Source organism: Corythoichthys intestinalis, unplaced genomic scaffold, assembly GCF_030265065.1.
Source record: "Corythoichthys intestinalis isolate RoL2023-P3 unplaced genomic scaffold, ASM3026506v1 HiC_scaffold_23, whole genome shotgun sequence".
Classification (NCBI taxonomy): Eukaryota; Metazoa; Chordata; class Actinopteri; order Syngnathiformes; family Syngnathidae; genus Corythoichthys; species Corythoichthys intestinalis.
The window spans coordinates 1,390,333-1,414,239 of NW_026651592.1; the positions used below are offsets into that span (position 1 = coordinate 1,390,333).

General features: G+C 39.5%; 1 protein-coding gene across 6 annotated transcripts in view; it reads right to left on the minus strand.

The window, feature by feature from the left end:
- Nucleotides 1–778: 778 nt before the first annotated feature.
- LOC130911124 (rho GTPase-activating protein 42-like) overlaps nt 779–23,907 on the minus strand; it is a 258,112-nt gene continuing 234,983 nt past the window's right edge. For 2 of the 6 annotated variants that reach the window (XM_057828849.1, XM_057828846.1), the window contains 5 exons: nt 20,151–20,465; nt 19,885–20,044; nt 14,328–14,390; nt 10,439–10,518; nt 779–5,465 (listed from right to left, as the gene is read on the minus strand). In XM_057828849.1, coding sequence (XP_057684832.1) covers nt 5,377–5,465; nt 10,439–10,518; nt 14,328–14,390; nt 19,885–20,044; nt 20,151–20,465 — 707 coding nt within the window. In that variant the 3' untranslated portion in view covers nt 779–5,376. Of the gene's footprint in view, nt 5,466–10,438; nt 10,519–14,327; nt 14,391–19,884; nt 20,045–20,150; nt 20,476–23,907 lie in introns of all 6 variants that reach the window. The other 4 variants (XM_057828848.1, XM_057828843.1, XM_057828847.1 and 1 more) reach the window with 3 other exon arrangements.

Consider the following 23,907-nt stretch of genomic DNA (forward strand, 5'->3'; position numbering starts at 1 on the left):
CTTGCATGCCTCCCAGAGTTCATCCACATTCTTGGGTTTCGTCTTCCATGCTTCCTCTTTCATCCTACCCCAGACATGCCCAATGATGTTCACGTCTGGTGACTGGGCTGGCCAGTCCTAGAGGATCTTGATCTTCCTTGCCTTGAGGAACTTTGAGGAAGATATTGAAGTATGCGATGGAGCACCATCCTGCTGCAGAATTTGTCCCTTTTTATGGTTAGGAATGTAAAAGGCACCTAAGATTTGTTGATATTTTAGACTATTTATCTCTCAGGGTGCAGACAATTTAAAAAACTGTGTGGCATTTGCCAAGGCCCACAGCCTGTCAAAAGGATGGACGCTGGAAAAGTGGCAAAAGGTGGATTTTTCAGATGAATCTTCCATTGAATTACACCACAGTCGCCGCAAATATTGCAGGAGACATACTGGAGCCCGCATGGATCCGAGATTCACTCAGAAAACAGTGAAGTTTGGTGGTTACATCATTACCAAAATCATGGTCTGGGGTTACATCCAGTATTGGGGTGTGCGAGAGATCTGCAGGTTGGAAGGCAACATAAATAGTTGGCAATATTTGGGAGAGTCTTAGCTTTCATATGAGCCATTTCTGAAACCAATTGAATTATTAAAAGTCAGGTTATTAGCAATTTTTTCTACAAAATGGATGAGTGACAAGACTTTTGTCAGGAAATTTTTGTCGCAAATCCTGAGCATTCTCAAATCTCGACCACGAAAAACGTAGCCAAACAAGCAAAAATAACTGACACTCCCGCCTTGATTCATCATTGTGTTTATTTATAAAGGTGTAAAATTGTGAATGCCCTTTACAGACCGTACAGTAGTTGCTTGCAGAGGAAACAACCCCCACATACATAGACATGTTACAGTCAGGATTTCCACCACGCACCCTTCAACTCCTGACTTTTTAGGAGTTTACCGATGTTTATTCCCACGTCTATCAAAACTTAAGGCCACCTGACATTCTTCTCCTTCCCGGGAGTATGTTAACTCTTCAGTTCGATGCCATTTGACGTCCAATCACATGGCTCATTTCATCCTTCTATTGTGAATTTAAATGAGTTTGTCACTAGTAGACATCCAATCCATTTCATGTGGGAGGGTCGCTGCCGCCCTCCCACTTCAAATGGACTGGACGTCTATCAATATCAGTGGCAGTCAATGAGTTAATAAAAAATAAAAATAAAAAAAATGGAAAAGCGGGTACACCCGTGTACCGTAAGTAGATTCGTAAAGTGAAGTTGCTCCATTTACAGCAGTGGTTTGGAAACGGTCAAGAAAATCATTCATGATAAAGAAAACGGCAAGCCAGACAGTGAATTAGACGTCCATTATCTTATGTCTTAATTTCACTGAAACGTGATTAAAGGCTGAAAATGTGTAACTATGGATTACTTTGAAGGAATTTTATGCATTCGATGCATAATTTTAGCCAACTTTGTCATTCCATGTGAGAGATTTCTGGGAGAAATTGCTGAATTTTGTTCAATTAATTAAGTCAGGGGTGTCAGACTGGCAGCTCGGGGGCCAGATCCAGCCCGCCGCATCATTTTGTGTGGCCCGTGAAACTAAATCATGCGCATTAACTAAAATGAAATTTTACAAAATTTCTGCTGTCCAGAATTCAGGCAATATCAGAAATAAAAAAACAAAAAACAAACTGAAAACAAATTCAGGTAGTCCCCAAGTTAGGAACGCGTTCCGTTCCTACTAAAGTTGCGCCGATACCGATACCAGTATCGGCAGGGGGCGCCAATCCGGCCCGAATTGATGGTATCGGTATCGACGAGTACCAACATTTAGGGCGCCAAAACCATCTACTGGCATCAATTGGACGCTAATGTACGGTCCTCCCCACGTGAGCTAACTTCCCAAACCCCGATGCATGACATTTGTATGTCTTTGTCTCGAATTTACCAAACGAAATTAATACCTTCGAACTCAATATTAAAGATGTTAACTACAACGTATATCCGCAATGTTATGCTGCTAATCTAACATGGCATTCACAAACGATTAGCATGCGTAAGCTAACGCCTGTTGTTGTAACGCCGATGGGATCAGAAAGGTTAAGACCGTGGGAGACTAAGCAAACTCATGGTTTCATGATGAACAATGAGTGGCAAATAAGGAGCGGCGTACTTCAAACTCGTTCAGTTTATGAAAGTCGAATGTCACATACTGGTGTTGTGCAGTAATGAGCAGAAGTGACTTCTGTGGCCATAAAACACTCTAGCGGCGCAGCGCGCACACTAGATATCATCAAATAGCAACCTAGATGTCCTATGTTAGATCCCATGCCAACTCTCGCGCGCACACACTAGATATCATCAAATAGAAACCTAGATGTGCTACATCAGATCCCATGCCATTAGCTGCGTGAGCCCAGAGCGACGCCATATTGTCCATTGATGAATTAGAAACCGCCATGACTGAATGGAAGTTAAAGCAGGCCAAATCAATCCATACCAATGACTATAGATAATTCTGCAAATACTGTTAATTCAGTACATGTTACAGATGGACTCGGACCACAAATAGGATGTTTTGCTTATATGGTAAATATAGCTGCTAAGAGAGCTGCAGCAATCAACAGTGTGCCCCACTTTACAAACAGTAAAGATTGTTCTCAGCACTTATATACAAAATTTCTACAGCTCAGTAAGAAGCACATAAATAATATGCACTAAAATGCTTGTTTATATGATGGCACTGTTATTTTTGCTTGTTAGCAAAAAAAAAACAATAAAATAAAATTAAAAAAAAACAAAATAATAATAACAGTTGTATTTTCTGTTTCAGAGCATTAAATGTATTGAATTGTATCGAAAATCATACCGAACTGTGACTTAACTGTATTGTTGCATCCCTTATACGTACATATATATACATATATGTATTTATTATTATTTTTTTTTTTGCAAACAGAGTGGTATCGGAGTGGTATCGGTATCGGCAGATACTGCACAGCCAGGTATCTGTATCGGTATCGGGCCCAAAAAATGGTATCGGTGCAACACTAGTTCCTACACTGGCGACGTAATCCTAATTCCCGCGTGAATCGGAATTAACCCTTTAAATCATTTGCTCCCAGAAACATATAAATACATTCTATTTTTAAATGCTTCATTGTCCCAAAAACGTATTTATACGTCTTTCGCATAAAAAAAATTTTTTTTTTTTTTTTTTACAAGAAGCATCTATAACTTTTGATCTATCTGAGAAACAAAAAACAAGGCTCCAAACCTATTTTAAAGCAATACAACTGGCCACTGGAGGGCAGTAGCGCATTTTATAAGACCCGCAACCCGATTCAACAACAATGAACAGCTGGGCAGCACGGTCAGAGCACTGGCGGCATGATTCCAGGCGGCGCTCCGACCGAAGAACAAAACAACCGAGAGGACGCCTGGGCGGCCAGGCGCTGGACGACCGAGCAAAACGAGTGGGACCCCCAGTGCAGCGGCTCGCCGAGCAGACCCCGCAGAGACGCAAAAATAATCCATCTTTGCCAGCTTCGCCACATTTTTATCATTTATTTCACAACCTATTCAACACAAAACGCCTACTGTCTGCCGCAAATGACGGTGTAACATTGAAAGTGAAACTCTCAAGGTCACCGCTTTCTGTCTCTGGCACGTCAGCCCCGCGGTGCGTTCAGGTACAGCAAAAAATGTCCGCCAAATTAGAACCCGATTCGTTACATTAATACAGGAATTATTATTACTGTTTTTATTATATTATTCCGATTTTGATTTGTAATTTATTTGTTTTGCTATGGGTAATAGCAATTTGTCATAGTACCAGCAGTATTTATTAAGAATTTAGTGTAGGTTTTTGAGATATGGAACGAATTAATGGAATTATAATGTATTCCTATGGGAAAATCCTGCTCGACATACGACCATTTCGACTTACAAGATCCTGGAATGGATTTACTTTGTATGTAGAGGTACCACTGTACTGTGAGGACAAAAAAAACAACAACTGGAGACAAAATGGTGGACGAGACTCTGACGTGGTTAAGTCGAAAACGCGTAAATCGAGTACGTCGCAACTCGGTAAATGCCTGTAAAAAGTGTATATTTATTGTAGTGCTGCAACGATTAATCGATTAACTCGAGTATTCGATTAGAAAAAAAAACTCGAAATAAATTTGGTTGCTTCGAGTATTCGTTTAATAAAAGTGGTGTTGTAATGGTTTATTTTGAAAGTGTTTGCATTGAGTTTTATTGATTAGTGTGGATACACTGCCCTCTGTTCACATGGCTTAATCCAACTGCTCCCTGTTAAGACCAACGTAAGCTTTTTGTTTGAGTTAATGTTTTTTAATGCATTCAGAATTTAGTTTATGGCTATATTTTGCCATTTTTGTGGGAATATGTGCCTAAACCATTTGTTAAGACCATTGTAAAAAAAAAAAAAAAAAAAAAAAAAAAAACTTTAGCATTTTATAGCATTTAAGCTAGTGGACTTTTTCAATGCAAGTTAGCCAAATGTTCTTTTGTTGTACATAGATCCTCATTTAAAAAAAGAAAAAAAAAAAGTTTGAGGCTCAGCTGAGGTATTTTAATTTTTCATATTCCTTATCTAATTACTCGATTATTCGAACTAACTAGTCCATTGATTAATCGACTACTAAAACATTCGATAGCTGCAGCCCTAATTTATTGTTTATTTAAAAAAAAAAATGAAGACTGTTTACTGACTCACTTTTATTCCTTATTCAAAACTGTAAATAAAATAAGGTAACAATGAATATATTTGTAAAATATAAATTGAGGCATCAAGGAGTTAAATAAAAGTATATTTACAGTACTTACTTTTTTTTATTTTTATTTTAAAACAAATGTTCATTTGGCCCTTCTAGTCAAAGTAGATTGGACATCTGGTGCTGTCAATGGCACCCCAAAATGAGTTTGACACCCCTGAATTAACTGATGTTTGACTGCTCAATACATAGAACTAAAAAAGACTCAATCAAACTGTTTTTCCAGGACTTGAAGAGTCCTCGTTTCAAATTTAGTCGGAAACTTCATGACTCGTGAGGCTGCGAGGGCCGATTGCCGATCTGTTTTTACATAAAAGCATGAATCACAAATTGTTGAAGCTATTTCAGGGCAATAAAACTTGTCGAGTGGTTCTCGTGTGTCTTTTGAGGTCGTAAAAATGTATTGGAAAAAAGACAAATTATGCCTGTCTTATTAAAAACACGTTTAAAGAACGTTTTGTCCAAATAAAGAAGTAAAAGGAGGTATGTTTGTCATGTTCTAGCCACCATTTAAGCAGCTAGAAACTACACAGTTACAACCACCAGTCCTGCACTTTTCCATGGATACCATGGAGGGAGGGAAAAAATTACAGATAAATAACATAATTTTCAGGGATTAAACCCTTTTTTCCGTGGTACGTCGCTTGCAGCCATCCTGGTTCAACAGACGGGTACACTGCCAGAAAAAAAGACAGATGAAGACGACAAGTGAAAATGTGGGTCAGAATGTCCAAGTAGTATCGTTTTACGATATTACGATTTATTCAAAACACAGATTCATTTCATTCACACATAAGGTTTACAGAACTAGTGTCAAACTTGTGGACCACGGGCCAGAATAGGCCTGCCACATCATTTTGTGTGGCCCACGAAAGTAAATCATGCAACCACCAAACCCATTGGCAGTCCACCATATATAAAAAAATTAGAGATTAGAGAACTTGCACAATTGATGGTTGACTAAATACTTAATTGTGCCACTTTACGTCCAAATTTGCTAATCATTTTCAAACGCAACAAAAAGTGTGTCCCAAAATCAACAGGGAATGACCAGATATCAATAGGGCGTGTCCCCCAAAAGTCACCAAATCAACAGGATGTCATCTGTTAGTGTCTCGGAATTGTCCCCAAAACAACCTGGGCGGAGCTAAAATCTGTATCTCCATACAGCAAAGCCCCAGATTAATTTCTCCAGAAATTGCAGTTTCTAGTTATAAAAATGTTATTGTTGCGTTATAGAGTTGCTAGTTATAAAAATGTTATTGTTGCGTGATAGATTCAAGGTGCTTCAGTATACTTTAAAGCAGTAATGTGAAGTAAGGTTGACCAACCATGTTTTTGAATAATATCAATGGCTAAACATTTATAAGCATATTTTCATTATTTTTTTTAACGCAACCCTTCCAGATTCTTTGTTTAACTCATAGCAACGCCCTTGACAACAAAAATGCTTTTCTCCGGCAATCTTCGGAAATTAGGTCACACCGGGAAGTGCGAGGGAAGTCCGCCATATAACAGTATTGTTTGTTGCATTGCTTCTCGGTAAGATGCCACGGCGGTGTGTGGCGATGTTTTGTTCTCACTCAAACGAAAAGTTGTATGAGTGGCCATAGGATAGCAGGGCACGTCTTTTGTTCGCACTAAGCGAATGAATTTCACGCCATCATCGAGTGTTGTTCTCTGCTGCAAACACTTCGAAGATGCCTGCTTCCTTAACCGGTCTGCTTATGATCAAGGATTTGCCAAAAAGTAATTGTGATTTTTGGATAGATGACTGATGATTTTGTCAAAGCAGATCTGCCAACTGTTGTGGAATGAACAGCATAAATTGTGCATCATCTACGATCTTGTCCGAAAGGGTTAATCCACTGTCAATCGGGAAAGGGGTGTGGATGTGCATATAAGCGGGTCGGCGTCGCGGTAATTCACGGTCACGTTGCCATATGAGACACACACCGCCGGTGAATTTGTGCACATTTTTTTGTATTTGTATTATGTATTTCCACCTTCATGCTTCAAGCATTGCATTGCATTTGTACGGTTTGCCGTTTCTTTCACGGTGATAGCTTAATAGCCTTTTAGTTTGTGTTTTACGTACGAGAGCCGTGGCGCTGACAGGTGACAAAAACGTGTGTTGCTTTTAATGTCTGGCAGCGAATCAGTGAACGCGCAGGTCACGCAGTGAATCATGGGAAATGTAGTCTCGGGACAACACTGAAGTGGTGCTTTGTAATCTGTTCGCTTGTGTGAAAAAACTACATTTCCTCACGCCATTAGACGCCACTTCCTCCCGAGAGCCCCGAGCTATGTTCTGTGTGTACTGTTAGCTCCATGTGTTAATAAAGAAACAAAGTTGTCAGCACGTCGTGTGTTCGATACATTTGTAAACAAAAAGCTCATAACAAGACACTATGCACGATCCGTTTAAGAGACGCTGGAGTAGTAGGAGGCGAGGAGGAGATCAGCGAGAAGCAAAACTTCGCAATCGGATGTGGCGGCAGTCCGCTATTATTTTGTTTTCTTATTGTTGCCACAATAAAGTGGAGAAACCCATCACCGACTCATCTCCTTCTTTCCCCCCAATGTTTTTATATTATTTTTTTAACAATGTCATCAGATAGACAAAAACATAAAATTATGTGCAAATGCCTGCATCTTCAAATCATGAAAATAATAACAGCCGATATCTTGTAATCTCGATGGGTCTTGTATCCATTCCATGTCAGGTAGTCTAGGCACATCGTTTGCATCCTCATTAGCATCTTGCTAATGCATGTTAGGTCCAACATAAAATTCCAACCTCCTCTTCTTCCTCCAACTCTTCAAAAACTTGGATCTCCTCCCTTGCGCTCGATCTATCGCTTTATGACTGTTTGAATCATTGTTTGAAGGGATTTTTATGGTGGCCGTATGTATGGAGCTGCCATCGCTGTTCCCGGTGTGACGTATCACTTCCGGGTTCGTCCCCTTTCAGGCTCGAACTTCGGAAACGCGATTATTTTGTCAAATATACAACATATAAATTATTTTTTCATGCTTTATTTGTTGGACAATGTTTAATTACTTTAATTGTGACCCTATTTGGCATGTTATGAAATTACTTCACACTACTGCTTTTAATTGTATTTATTTAAAAATTGAAAGTGCAAAAATTTGAAAAAAGGCGATATATAATTGTATTCATATAATACCATTTAATCCAGGCTAGGGGGGTTGATCTGTGAATGATGAAGATTTCTGTATATAAACGGGCACCCTTGTTGCTTGTAAGAAAACCACCCAAAAGTTCATGTGTTCAAAAAAAAAAAAAAAAGAATCACCCATCCTGCGATAGGACTATTGTGCATGCGCACATCGCAACCAAGAAATTAAGCGCAAACAAGACGACATTGTGGAGAATCGCTCACAGCAGCTCTAAAAATGATGAAGTACTGCCATTCTGCTAAAGCCGAGCCATAAAAAAAGCCTTCTGCTAAATGGCGAGGAGCTTTTCGTTGTCGCTTTTTTTTTTTGTGTTTGTTTCTGACTGCAGGCGCTGCTGGACCAGAGAGGCGCAGTAGGGGGGTTAACGGGCCCGGGTGCCTTCCATCACTAGGTTACTGTGACCTGCCTCCCTGCTGCTCGCAGGCCAAGCAGACTCGTCACGGAAAAGGCTATAAAATGAGGAAGGGAAAAAAACGGCTGCTTGAATTTTAGAACGGTGCTCACATTGAAAGCCTTGGATGAAGCCAAATGGGTTCAAATGAGTCACTGAAAATCCGATAAACAACCAGTGGAGCAAGGTAACACTGCAAGTTACGTATATTTCGTACTACAAGTCGTTTATTTTTTTTCCCCATAGTGTTGCCGGGGGTGCGACTTATACTCTGGAGCGACTTATGTGTGAAACTATTAACACATTATTACCGTAATTTTTGGACTATAAGCCACATCCCACAAATTTGACACAAAAACGACATTTATCCATAAATAAGCCGCACAGGACTACAGGCTACGCTCCACAAATTGGACAAAAAAAAAATTTGTTCGTATATAAGCTGCACGATAAACCACAGGGAAGGGGCGCACTGCATTTTGGGTCATAAAAAATTGCAACTACGGTATAACGGAAAATTTGAGTGGTTTTGAAACCGTGACGTTTTTATACCACCTAACCCTAACCCTAAGCTTGAAACCGGTAACCGGCACATGCCTACTTTACACCAGAGTCTGACTTCTATTTGCAGACTGATTTGTTCGCTATCTGTCGATTTGTGTACCCACACACACATTGAGGACAGAATATGTGTCTTATTGGCACGTTGCACTTAACTAATGCGCTAATTTGATTTCAACAATAAATATAGTGATGCAATATGCACTATTTCCATAAATTCAGTTGAAATTGTTCTCTTATTTTTCACAGAATGGTTAAACCTTGAAGTTGTTGCATTTATCATTACTAAAGCATCCAGTGGGGCATCACAATACAATTAGCCATAATATGTTAAGTTCTCGACCGCATATATCTGTATCGGTTTGATATCACTATCGGATTTTTTTGAGTTGGACAATATCGGGATATTGGTTAAAAAGTAATTATTGGACAACTCCTGTAAAACGTATGGTGTGGTAAAACTACACTTGAAAGTATATTTTTCTCAGTGACTCAAGTATATGTATTGAAGTAAATTTAACACATTACTACTAGGGTTGTCCCGATTCAAAATTTGGATCGGATCAACCACCGATATGCGCACAAAAAATGCGCATCGATATCGGATCGGCCGACACGGAAAAATTCCGATCCAGACTCCCGATCAAGTTTTTTTGAAAGTCCGGGTTTTCCAGCGCACAGATTTACATAATCCATTCCAGTTTGTTCTTTCGTTTCCCTAAAATCCGGTCTGTATTTTTTCACACACCTTCAGCACTCTAGCATTACCCTCTCCCAATTTACTTACGTGGCATCTCCTACATTATGACTGCAATGTAAATTTAAATGTTATCAGTAAAAATGTCAGCTGTCACCTGAGCATCTTGAAATGCTTGGTCAAAAAAAAAATCTCCCCATCATGCTGGGACTGCATTCAGGGAAAACAGCCGAAGGGAGTGTGTATAATAGATGGAGATGGAGCAACAAAGTGTGGAGAGGATTGGGGAGTAGAAGCCATTTTTGATTTAAAATAGTATTATTTTAATGGAGCAAGAGAACTGATGCTGAATTAATAGTTTATTTTCCACTGAGGTTGTTTGTGTGTTTTGCTTTTTATAATACAGTTTACAATATTATTTGCACGTTTTACTGACGGAATATGCCATTTCTGTTTGCTATTTATAATGTTTTGTGTTTATCACATAATAAACAGGTCAGTTTCTTGTTACCAACCATTGTGTGTTATTCAAACTCGCCTAATTCAGCTGGCTAGTTGTTATCAAAAGTACTAAAACCCTTTTCAACATGAGTCTGACAACTAAGTAAGGAGGCTAAATAACTTTAAACTTTAATACATCCTCAGATAGGCCGGTATCGGTCAGTATCGGTATCGGATCGGAAGTGCAAAACAATATCGGTATCGGATCGGAACTGCAAAAACCTGGATCGGGACATCCATAATTACTACCCATTTCTGGTGTTTGTGTATTTTAGAATAATTTCACATCACTCACCATTAGTGAAGTGCGCCCCCTTGGGGAAGCTGAGTTCATGGCTGTGCTCGGCCTCGCACGAGTAGACGGCCTGGGCTTCCCTACCAGAAGTATAGAAAACCAGATGTGTGTTTTTCTAATATTATCATATTATATACAGTGGGGTAAATAAGTATTTAGTCAACCACGAATTGTGCAAGTTCTCCCACTTGAAAATATTAGAGAGGCCTGTAATTGTCAACATGAGTAAACCTCAACTATGAGAGACAGAATGTGGAGAAAAAAACAGCAAATCACTTTGTTTGATTTTTAAAGAATTTATTTGAAAATCATGGTGGAAAATAAGTACAGTGCCTTGCAAAAGTATTCGGCCCCCTTGAATCTTGCAACCTTTCGCCACATTTCAGGCTTCAAATATAAAGATATGAAATTTAATTTTTTTGTCAAGAATCAACAACAAGTGGGACACAATAGTGAAGTGGAACAACATTTATTGGATAATTTAAACTTTTTTAACAAATAAAAAACTGAAAAGTGGGGCGTGCAATATTATTTGGCCCCTTTACTTTCAGTGCAGCAAACTCACTCCAGAAGTTAAGTGAGGATCTCTGAATGATCCAATGTTGTCCTAAATGACCGATGAGGATAAATAGAATCCTCCTGTGTGTAATCAAGTCTCCGTATAAATGCACCTGCTCTGTGATAGTCTCAGGGTTCTGTTTAAAGTGCAGAGAGCATTATGAAAACCAAGGAACACACCAGGCAGGTCTGAGATACTGTTGTGGAGAAGTTTAAAGCCGGATTTGGATACAAAAAGATTTCCCAAGCTTTAAACATCTCAAGGAGCACTGTGCAAGCCATCATATTGAAATGGAAGGAGCATCAGACCACTGCAAATCTACCAAGACCCGGCCGTCCTTCCAAACTTTCTTCTCAAACAAGGAGAAAACTGATCAGAGATGCAGCCAAGAGGCCCATGATCACTCTGGATGAACTGCAGAGATCTACAGCTGAGGTGGGAGAGTCTGTCCATAGGACAACAATCAGTCGTACACTGCACAAATCTGGCCTTTATGGAAGAGTGGCAAGAAGAAAGCCATTTCTCAAAGATATCCATAAAAAGTCTCGTTTAAAGTTCACCACAAGCCACCTGGGAGACACACCAAACGTGGAAGAAGGTGCTCTGGTCAGATGAAACCAAAATTGAACTTTTTGGCCACAATGCAAAACGATATGTTTGGCGTAAAAGCAACACAGCTCATCACCCTGAACACACCATCCCCACTGTCAAACATGGTGGTGGCAGCATCATGGTTTGGGCCTGCTTTTCTTCAGCAGGGACAGGGAAGATGGTTAAAATTGACGGGAAGATGGATGCAGCCAAATACAGGAACATTCTGGAAGAAAAGCTGTTGGTATCTGCACAAGACCTGAGACTGGGACGGAGATTTATCTTCCAACAGGACAATGATCCAAAACATAAAGCCAAATCTACAATGGAATGGTTAAAAAATAAACGTATCCAGGTGTTAGAATGGCCAAGTCAAAGTCCAGACCTGAATCCAATCGAGAATCTGTGGAAAGAGCTGAAGACTGCTGTTCACAAACACTCTCCATCCAACCTCACTGAGTTCGAGCTGTTTTGCAAGGAAGAATGGGCAAGAATGTCAGTCTCTCGATGTGCAAAACTGATAGAAACATACCCCAAGCGACTTGCAGCTGTAATTGGAGCAAAAGGTGGCGCTACAAAATATTAACGCAAGGGGGCCGAATAATATTGCACGCCCCACTTTTCAGTTTTTTATTTGTTAAAAACGTTTAAATTATCCAATAAATTTTGTTCCACTTCAGGATTGTGTCCCACTTGTTGTTGATTCTTGACAAAAAAATTAAAATTTTATATCTTTATGTTTGAAGCCTGAAATGTGGCGAAAGGTTGCAAGGTTCAAGGGGGCCGAATACTTTTGCAAGGCACTGTATATGGTCAATACCAAAAGTTCATCTCAATACTTTGTTATGTACTCTTTGTTGGCAATAACGGAGGCCAAACGTTTTCTGTAACTCTTCACAAGCTTTTCACACACTGTTGCTGGTATTTTGGCCCATTCCTCCATGCAGATCTCCTCTAGAGCAGTGATGTTTTGGGGCTGTCGTTGGGCAACACGGACTTTCAACTCCTTCCACAGATTTTCTATGGGGTTGAGATCTGGAGACTGGCTGGGCCACTCCAGGTCACTCCTTTGTTGCCCTGGCTGTGTGTTTGGGATCATTGTCATGCTGAAAGACCCAGCCACGTCTCATCTTTAATGCCCTTGCTGATAGAAAGAGATTTTCACTCAAAATCTCTCAATACATGGCCCCATTCATTCTTTCCTTTACACCAGTACTTCTCAAATAGTGGGGCGGGCCCCCCCAGGGGGGCACAAAGCGATGTTGAGGGGGGTGCAAGTGACCTTGTGGAACATACTTTTTTTTTTTCCTTTATAGAATAATGTGTAATTGCACACCCGCTCAGTTGGTGACAGTGTCGCTCTCATTTTCAGAGTGTGCACGTAAATGTGAACCGAACAAGAGCACACAGCAACGAGCACGGAGATATGAAGAGCTAAGAAGCGGAAATATGACTATGCGTTTTTGGCATTTGGCTTCACTTTTAATACAGTGGGGTATGAGGAAAGACCTATTGTAGTCTGAGTTAATGTAACAAATGAATTTGAATTTATTATTAACTATTGAATTTATTAAATTGGATTTTTCAGTATCAAATAGTTAAAATATGTACCTTGAGTGTATGTCTACAGTTTGGATGTGACTTTTTTAATTCAGGCAAATTTATGCGTTTTTTCTGTTAAAAACAAAAACAATATTAGTAAAGTTATACTTTATTGTAAGTTCAGCTATATTATTTTTTTCTTTATTAACAAGGACACAATGTTACGCAGAGGTGTATTTTTAATAATTTATAGACAGATTATATTTACAGTGGCGGCAGAGTTGGGGGTCATGAAATGTTTATGTCTACCTAAGGGGGGCGTAATACAAAATAATTGAGAAGTACTGCTTTACACAGATCAGTCGTCCTGGTCCCTTTGCAGAAAAACAACCCCAAAGCATGAAGTTTCCACCCCCATGCTTCACAGTGAGTATGGTGCAATTCAGTATTCTTTTTCCTCCAAACAGGAGAACCTGTGTTTCTACCAAAAAGTTCGATTTTGGTTTCATCTGACCATAACACATTCTCCCAGTCCTCTTCTGGATCATCCAAATGCACTCTAGCAAACCGCAGACGGGCCTGGATGTGTACTTTCTTCAGCAGGGGGACACGTCTGGCAGTGCAGGATTTGAGTCCCTGGCGGCGCATTGTGTTACTGATAGTAGCCTTTGTTACTGTGGTCCCAGCTCTCTGTAGGTCATTCACTAGGTCCCCCCGTGTGGTTCTGTGATTTTTGCTCACCGTTCTTGTTATCATTTTGACGCCACGGGGTGAGGAGGAAGTTGAAAGTCTGTGTTGCCCAACGACAGCCCCAAAACATCACTGCTCTAGAGGAGATCTGCATGGAGGAATGGGCCAAAATACCAGCAACAGTGCGTGAAAAGCTTGCTGAGAGTTCCAGAAAACGTTTGGCCTCCGTTATTGCCAACAAAGGGTACATAACAAAGTATTGAGATGACCTTTTAGTATTGACCAAATACTTATTTTCCACCATGATTTGCAAATAAATCCTTTAAAAATCAAACAATGTGATTTTCTGTTTTTTTTTTTTTTTCCACATTCTGTCTCTCATGGTTGAGGTTTACCCATGTTGACAATTACAGGCCTCTCTAATATTTTCAAGAGGGAAAACCTGCACAATTAGTGGTTGACTAAATACTTATTTGCCCCACTGTACGCAGTGGTTGTGATGCTTACCTCCCGAGAGCGTTCATCTGCTGGTTACCGCCGTGTTCGAAAAGCATCGCTCTGGCTGCCACCCTGTATGGATAAAAAATTCTGTTCATGTGAAGTCTCCTTGACCTTTCTCCCTAGACCTGTGAGAACACACGCTGATTTAACCGCCCGCATTCCTTATTGTTTGGCTCGAGAGTGAAAGGCGGAACGACACAATGCGGGACGTTTCCTTCCTTCCTCAGGTGAAAAGCGAGGCGGTGGCATTACGATGACACACTTGACCTCGCGTGCCACTCCGACATAGGAGTCGAGGTGACGCCGAGCGAGGCAATGACTCAAGTAGACACACAAACACACCGTTGATAATAGCGAAGAATCTTTACTCTAAAAATATCTCGTTACGTCAATGCGTCCTGGTCCCATAAGAACCGGGAATCTTCGATTGGCTTAAATTTCATTAGCTTCTTGTTTATTCGGAGCCCTGTTTTTTGTGCTCTATGCACACACACGTCAAGCAAAAGGAGGAGGAGTGCAGTCTGGGCTGGGTCACAGCAACCTCGAGAATTAAGAGCAGCTCTCCCACCGCAAACGAGAACACATAAATCCTCTCCGCGCTCGCCAGCTGCCCGCCCGATGAGGCGGCGGAGGCAGAAATGCGCCCAACCTAATTGTCCTTATTGATGTGGAGCACACAATTAACTTTTTCAGTGCCACAGATGCAGGGGTAAAGTGGGCCGGTAAAAGATTCAGGGCCGGAACGGTGCTTTGATTCTGAAAATATGAGAGCAACTGTCAAAACCTTATCTTAAAAAAAAACTGCCTGGCTGCCAGACATGCATCTCATCTCCAAGAACAAAACAATATAACGTCAGCTTTACATATGGCGGAAAACACAGACAAGACTGAAAACGCAGTTTCTGCTCTTGCAATCCTCTATAAAACAAACTGCTGTATTTTAAGCCAAAACAACTGTTGTGTCTGATAGAACACTATGTCTATATGCTGCCATAGCAGATTCATGGCCAATGAAGCCCCCAAACTATTTTTAATTTGTCCCTTTTACCCTGGAAAATCCCGTTTACAGACGTCGCGCAACCGCGTTCGTTTCAACCCAGCCATAAAAAGAAGTAATTATATTATTCAAAATGTTTGTCATTTTTTAGCTTAGAATCAATATTCGATGTCCAATATTTGGTTAGGAAAAAAAAAAACGACTTTAAAAAATTATTCACTCGCATATTTTAAACTTTTAAAGAAATTACATCAGAATGAAAAAAAATGGTGTCTGTAAAAATTTCACCGATATCTGCCTCATTACTATCGCTTAATTGTATATTTTTTTGTAGCTTTCCCATTACCCCCGATATGTTAGATGATAAATAATCGATCCAAACAAAGAAAAAAAAAAAAAAAAAAAAAACGTTTAAAAGGGTAAATATATGAAAAAGAACATCTCGACCACTCCTTGATGTCTGCGATTTCTGCATCGCGACCCTTGTTAAATTACCATGTTTCACCCATAAAATTCCCCAAAAATCCAGCGGTGGCCATTCACAGCTGTGTCTTGACACTCAGTGATAGATGCTACATGGAGTTTTTGGATCGAAACAAGGTAAGTACGAGATATTAATTCGTTAAATTCATAGCGTCTGTAATTCTGCTCTCGCGTGCTCTCACCTGCAGATAGAGTTTTGCTGTTTAAAAAACTTTTTTTTTTTTTTTTTTAAATCCCCTCCTGTTCAAAATTTTTCTTCCCCCAGAAAATTTAGATTTTAAGCTTTCCAATGATGGCATGTGGGACAATTTTGAAATTTGGCCAAATTGGGGGTCTCAGAGCAGAACTTCAAGTCACCTGAGTGTTTTCCGCCATATACAAGTGTTCCCAACGAGCATAATAAAGTGCTCGCGAAGCATAATCCGTTTCCACGGATATTTTTTATTTATTTATTCCACGGACAACACAGAGCTCAAACTAAGCTATTTTCTAATGGTAATTTCTAAAGAATGGAAAAAGATATGAACTTAGTTTTTTCCTGCTGAAGAGAGTCTAATTTTATATAGAAAGAGAACAGAATTTTCTGTGGGCCTTGCAAAATCAGTCAAAATCCAGTAAAACGGCCAGGAGCGAAGGGGGTTGCACCGGTGAAAATGGCTGGGAATGAATGAGTTAAAGGGTCAATTCCAACTTACGCGGGAATTCGGGTTACGTTGCCAGCATAGGAACCGAACTTGTTTGTAACCCGGGGGTTACCTGTATTATATTTTTGTGTTGTCATTTCATTTGTATTTCCACTTTATATTTGGATTGATCATTTGCGAAAATGTTAGAGATGTCCTGATCGATCGGGTCCAATCACGTCATTTTCAAAGTATCGGAATGGGCAAAAAAATATCGGCCATGCCTTTTTAAAATATATATATATATTTTTGGATTAAATCGTTTTCTAATTGTATTTAACGTTACAGACATAATATGTTACACTCATCCAGAGTCTTTAGTTTAGACTTAAGGTAGGGTTATCAGATTTATCCCAATAACAGTGGTAATTAATTTAAAAAAAAAATTTAAAAAAAATGTATCACGTTAAATAAAATATTTAATGCAATTAATGCATGCGCTGCACGACCCACTCACGCATTGTCGCGCTCAATCTGTAATGGCGCCGTTTTACCTCTATAGAGAGATAAAAGGCAGCGTAAAAAGAGTAGAGTGAATTTTGGCAGCCTTTGGAGCCTTTTTTTAATTGGCTAAAGCCTCACAATCCCTCTCCCTACGATTAGAAATATCATGGGAAGCAATGTGGGGAAGCAAGGTAGCAATTGATCATTTTCTTAACACCTTATGTTATTTCCCAACGCAGAGAAGATATATCAATTGGTAGCACTACGCACAGTCATGGTTCCACTTCCCATCATGCATTTGGGCATGGCCACAGTATCATTTACTGCAAGCTCAACAAATACACTAGATGGCAATATTTAGTCACAATATACACAGTCACAAGTCTTTCTATCCGTGGATCCCTCTCACAGAAAGAATGTTAGTAATGTAAATGCCATCTTGGGGATTTATTGTCATAATAAACAAATACAGTACTTATGTACTGTATGTTGAATGTATATATTAGTTTTATTCATTTTTTTCTTAATGCATTGCCAAAATGTATATGATCGGGAAAAATTATCGGAAATGATTGGAATTAAATCGGGAGCAAAAAAAAAAAAGCAATCGGATCGGGAAATATCTGGATCGGCAGATACTCAAACTAAAACGATCGGGAGAAAAAAACATGATCGGAACAACCCTATAAAATGTTGTTAGAGGTTGCTGGAAAAAAAAAGTAGGGCTGTCAAACGATTACAATTTTGAATCAAATTAATTACAGCTTAAAAATTAATTGTAATTAATCGCAATTCAAACCATCTATAAAATATGCCATATTTTTCTGTAAATTATTGTTACAATGGAAAGATAAGACAAGACGGATACACAGTATACAGTGCCTTGCAAAAGTATTTGGCCCCCTTGAACCTTGCAACCTTTCGCCACATTTCAGGCTTCAAACATAAAGATATGAAATTTTAATTTTTTGTCAAGAATCAACAACAAGTGGGACACAATTGTGAAAAGGAACAAAATTTATTCGATAATTTAAACTTTTTTAACAAATAAAAAACTGAAAAGTGGGGCGTGCAATATTATTTGGCCCCCTTGCGTTAATGCTTTGTAGCGCCACCTTTTGCTCCAATTACAGCTGCAAGTCGCTTGGGGTATGTTTCTATCAGTTTTGCATATCGAGAGACTGACATTCTTGCCCATTCTTCCTTGCAAAACAGCTCGAGCTCAGTGAGGTTGGATGGAGAGTGTTTGTGAACAGCAGTCTTCAGCTCTTTCCACAGATTCTCGATTGGATTCAGGTCTGGTCTTTGACTTGGCCATTCTAACACCTGGATACGTTTATTTTTGAACCATTCCATTGTAGATTTGGCTTTATGTTTTGGATCATTGTCCTATTGGAAGATAAATCTCCGTCCCAGTCTCAGGTCTTGTGCAGATACCAACAGGTGTTCTTCCAGAATGTTCCTGTATTTGGCTGCATCAATCTTCCCGTCAATTTTAACCATCTTCCCTGTCCCTGCTGAAGAAAAGCAGGCCCAAACCATGATGCTGCCACCACCATGTTTGACAGTGGGGATGGTGTGTTCAGTGTGATGAGCTGTGTTGCTTTTACGCCAAACATATCGTTTTGCATTGTGGCCAAAAAGTTCAATTTTGGTTTCATCTGACCAGAGCACCTTCTTCCACGTTTGGTGTGTCTCCCAGGTGGCTTGTGGCAAACTTTAAACGAGACTTTTTATGGATATCTTTGAGAAATGGCTTTCTTCTTGCCACTCTTCCATAAAGGCCAGATTTGTGCAGTGTACAACTGATTGTTGTCCTATGGACAGACTCTCCCACCTCAGCAGTAGATCTCTGCAGTTCATCCAGAGTGATCATGGGCCTCTTGGCTGCATCTCTGATCAGTTTTCTCCTTGTTTGAGAAGAAAGTTTGGAAGGACGGCCGGGTCTTGGTAGATTTGCAGTGGTCTGATGCTCCTTCCATTTCAATATGATGGCTTGCACAGTGCTCCTTGAGATGTTTAAAGCTTGGGAAATCTTTTTGTATCCAAATCCGGCTTTAAACTTCTCCACAACAGTATCTCGGACCTGCCTGGTGTGTTCTTTGGTTTTCATAATGCTCTCTGCACTTTAAACAGAACCCTGAGACTATCACAGAGCAGGTGCATTTAGACGGAGACTTGATTACACACAGGTGGATTCTATTTATCATCATCGGTCATTTAGGACAACATTGGATCATTCAGAGATCCTCACTGAACTTCTGGAGTGTGTTTGCTGCACTGAAAGTAAAGGAGCCGAATAATATTGCACACCCCACTTTTCAGTTTTTTATTTGTTAAAAAAGTTTAAATTATCTAATAAATGTTGTTCCACTTCACGATTGTGTCCCACTTGTTGTTGATTCTTGACAAAAAAATTAAATTTCATATCTTTATGTTTGAAGCCTGAAATGTGGCGAAAGGTTGCAAGATTCAAGGGGGCCGAATACTTTTGCAAGGCACTGTACATTCAACATACGGTACATAAGTACTGTATTTGTTTATTATAACAATATATCAACAAGATGGCATTAATATTATTAACATTCTCTTAAAGCGATCATGGATAGAAACACTTGTAGTTCTTAAAAGATAAATGTTAGTACAAGTTATATAAATTTTATATCAATTGGTCCCATAATCAGTTGGACCCAAGCGCCAACGGAGGGTGCCAAACACCAAAAAGCAAGTAAGCGGACATTACACTGGACTGCCATTTTAATCTGTTTGAGCGGGGCATGTGCATTAATTGCGTCAAATATTTTAATGTGATTAATTAAAAAAAATAATTACCACCAGTTAACGCAATATTTTTGGCAGCCCTAAAATTAAGCGGTTAAAAAAAAAGAGGATTTCAACACTTTTTACCAAACGATTACCTATTGACTGCTTGGTTAATTTGATAATTGTTATTTACACTGAGCCTGGTCTTTGATATCCATTTCCAGCTGCTGCCGCCGCACCCCGTCGCCGAATCACGAGCTTAGGCGGAAGCTCCGGGTTTTCCGCCGGCTTCAGGTGATCGATGAGGTCCAGTGTGGAGAGATTTTGGGTGGATTTTGAGTATTTCCTTTGGCCTTATGAGAAAACATGAGTAAAAATGATGAATATGAGCGCACATACTGCGCACAACGAATCAATAACAGAACAATATTTTTTGGGCGGCACCAAAGATTTACACACCACCTTCAGACACGTGTAGAGACTTGAGCGAGGTTGCAGCCGTGAGATCGGGGGGTTTGGGTTGAAGAAAGTGGCGGTGGGGGGCCTTTTTGGGGGCGACGACGGTGACTGTGGGTACGCTAAGGGCGTCCTCCGATTCCGCGTCAGTCGGACCAGCCGGACTGGACCCGGAGTCGGTGCCGCGGGAGCGTAGGGACGCAGTTTCGGGGAGTGGCGTCACCGGCTTTAGAGGTCCGTCGTGTTCAGAAGAGTGTGACGACAAAGACGCCAGGCTGCCCGAAGGGGTGCTGCCTGGACTGCTGCTGCACGGGTCGCCTATGCACGGACCAGCGGGGAGGCGTAACAGGCCCTCATTAAAATCTGACACATCCATTCAAACGGTTCATTGTTTACTGACATAATGTTGTTTACAGAAAAGCAATTTGATTCCAACAGGAATTACACTGAAATTCTATTTTTTTTTGAATAACCAAAATCAGCAAAGATGGATATTGCATAGTAAAATAAACACGGAAAATAACGAGACTATCAATAATATAACATGAAAGAATATGTTGATTGGTAACACTTTATAATAACTATCCGTTTTACTAGTTAATAGATCATTAGTAAACTGTTGATAAATGATTTATTGTTGATTTGTGAAGTATTTGTTAACAGTTTGTTAAGCATTTACAGGGTATTCTTAACCTGAAACACAGTTTGTATAGAAACGTTTCAAGTTTTTGTGAGTAACGTTTGGCATTTCTATCTTTTCAGGTTCACTTCAAAAGAAAAGGCATTTTGATAAGGCATTTTGCAGGCAGCGCTCATGTTGCACATTTATGAAAATCTGCCATAGAACCAACAAATATTTGTACTTTTCTTTGTATATTTAACCAATAAAACTTGAAGTGTATATAGTTTTATTAAGATCCATCAACTAGCATGGGCATTTAGAATGGGGTCAACCATATTGGAACAACCTGTAAATGCTTAACAAACTGTTAACAAATACTTCACAAATCAACAATAAATAATTTATCAACAGTTTACTAATGATCTATTAACTAGTAAAACGGATAGTTATTATTAAGTGTTACCGTTGATTTAAAAGGAAACAAATAATTAAAACCTTGCGAAGTTAAAATAAAAATCAAATAAAAAGTTGTATTAAAACTGTGAAAAATTACAAGAAATAAATTATAATAACTGTAAGATAAGACATAATATGAAAAAAGATTTAAAAAAACGCACACAAAAAAAAAAAAAACCTGCGCTAAAATTCAAGTAAAAAATGTGAATGACATACTCCAATTAAGAGAAACCCAAACAATCAAAAAGAAACATGAAGAATAATTATCAGTGGCAATAAAATCAATTGCAAAACTTAAGTAGAATATTTAAAAAACAAAATACTGCATACAAACTATCTAATTATACAGAATTTCTCACATTTCTGCATAAAATCCACATCAAATGTCATCTGATCTTTGTCAAAATCACACAGATGAAGAAACAGTGTCTGCTTTAACTAAAACAACCCAAACATTAATAGGTTTTCATATTTTAATGAGGATAGTATGCAAACAATGACAGAAGGGGGAAAATAAGTAAGTGAACCATCACATTTAACATTTTGTGGGCCCACCCCTTTGGCAGCAATAACTTCAACTAGATGCTTCCTGTAGCTGCAGATCAGTCTGGCATATTGATCAGGACTAATCATGGTCCATTCTTCTCTGTAAAACTTCTGTATTTAAGTCAGATTCCTCGGCATGAATCGCTGTCATGCCACAGCATCTCAATGGGGTTCAAGTCTGAACTGGGCATTCAGTAATGCCCATGATAGTGTTATGTCATCATTATGACAGTCTTATGACGCCGCTGTCAAATAAAGTGTTACCTATCAACCCAAATAAATCAACAAATAAGCCGCACTGGACTATATACCGCAGGATTCAAAATGAAGGGGAAAAAGTAGCGACTTATAGTCCGAAAATTGCGGGATATAAATGTTATGGAGAGTGATTGAAAGTATGCTGTTAAAGGTGATGCAAATCAAAATGTGGGTGTGCCTCCATTCTGAGCTGGAGCACCTTAAGAAAAAAGTTAAGCTTACCAGTGCAACCAATGCAAAAAGTAAGTGTGGAGCCTCGGTATATGGCAATGTTAATTTTTTCCAATTTAGTTCATCTCAAACAGAACTATTGAAGTTATCTCGTGAAAATTATTCTAGTTTTAATATTACAATATATATATTGCCGTTTATGCACATTGAGAGTGAAAAGAATGCCACCGGCCGCTTGGGGGCAGCGCCGTTCCATATTAATGTTATTCCTCCTAATAGTGAGACTGTGAATGCTGTTGCATTGTGCTATTTGTGCTCCACACATACTGTATTTCTGTAAGTTTACTTTCTTTTAGTGGCAATTATGTGCCTCTTGTTGTATTTTGGGTAAGATATGTACAGAGCTGGGGTCGCGTTAACCGAATATTTTCCGTCGTTGACCGGTTTTTTGAAACGGTGACGGAAAAAACTGAAGTCCGTCCGTCATTTTGACAGGTTGCAATTCACACCCCAGACCACAGGGTGGCGAGTGAGCATATGAATTAGCTATTGTCTCTCTTAATGCATGACGTCGTTGGCTATTCTGTCAGAATATTGTAGCGTCACCGGGGTCTGGCGGCGGCACCCTGATTGACACATCAACGCGAGGTTCTTATTGGTGCACCCCGTGTGCCAGCACGTCATCCAATTGGTGGACTAGATTGCCGCCTGTGTATAGACCCCAATCACATGACGTCAAAACTCCGCCCCCCTGACTGGAGCCGCCATATTATCCGTCAGCTCGTCATGTTTACACATTACCGCTACGTACATGCCTCCTATTACGGCGTGTTTTTCGTTAACATTAATAATCAAAATGGTGAAGGCGTATGTGGCGGTTGGTTGCAGTAACAGAGAAGATAGACGGAGAGACTTGAAGTTCTACCGTATTCTGAGAGACCCGAAGTGGAGAGCGAGATGGACTGCTGTAATTCGACAAGAAATCTGGGCACCAAACGATCGCCACAGACTATGTAGTAGTTATTTTATATCTGGTAAGATGTATTTTAATTATATATTTAGAAGATTTTGGGCTGACAACCACAATTAAGATCATTGTGTGACGTTGGTGACTGGGGTCTATATAGTTGCCTCTCTTTCTTTGGGGGTGGAGTTGTTGTTTTGTTGGTGTTGTTGGCGGTAAGCAGAGTAAAAAGAGGGAGAAAAATACCACGACTTCCGTGTCTAATTTTTCACCGCCAAGCAAGCGTTACAATATTAATTAAAAATGAATGAAAACTAAATACTATTGAATATGTCATCATTGTCATTGAAAATGCATTCATGCATTCATGCAATCATTAAAAATAGATTATGACCGGATTTTTATGACCCTGTCAGTCAAAATGACAGACAACGAAAATGTCTAGCGCAACCTCTGGTACAGAGATATATATGTTATAAAGGTGAGTGGACAAAGGCGTTCATTGGACCGCGCCGTTTATTGGCATAAGCTTCGGCAACTCCTTCACAACAAAGTATCATTTAGTGAAAGTAAAACAAAAACAATATTCCTATCCCTCAAAAAAAAATAATGTTCACAAAAAGAAAAGCAATTCAATCTGTATTAATGAGGCCCTATTCTCACACAGTTAAACAACTATGCAAACAGAACTGGCATTCCCAAACAAAATAGCTATGCAAAATACACATAAAACTTACTCAGAC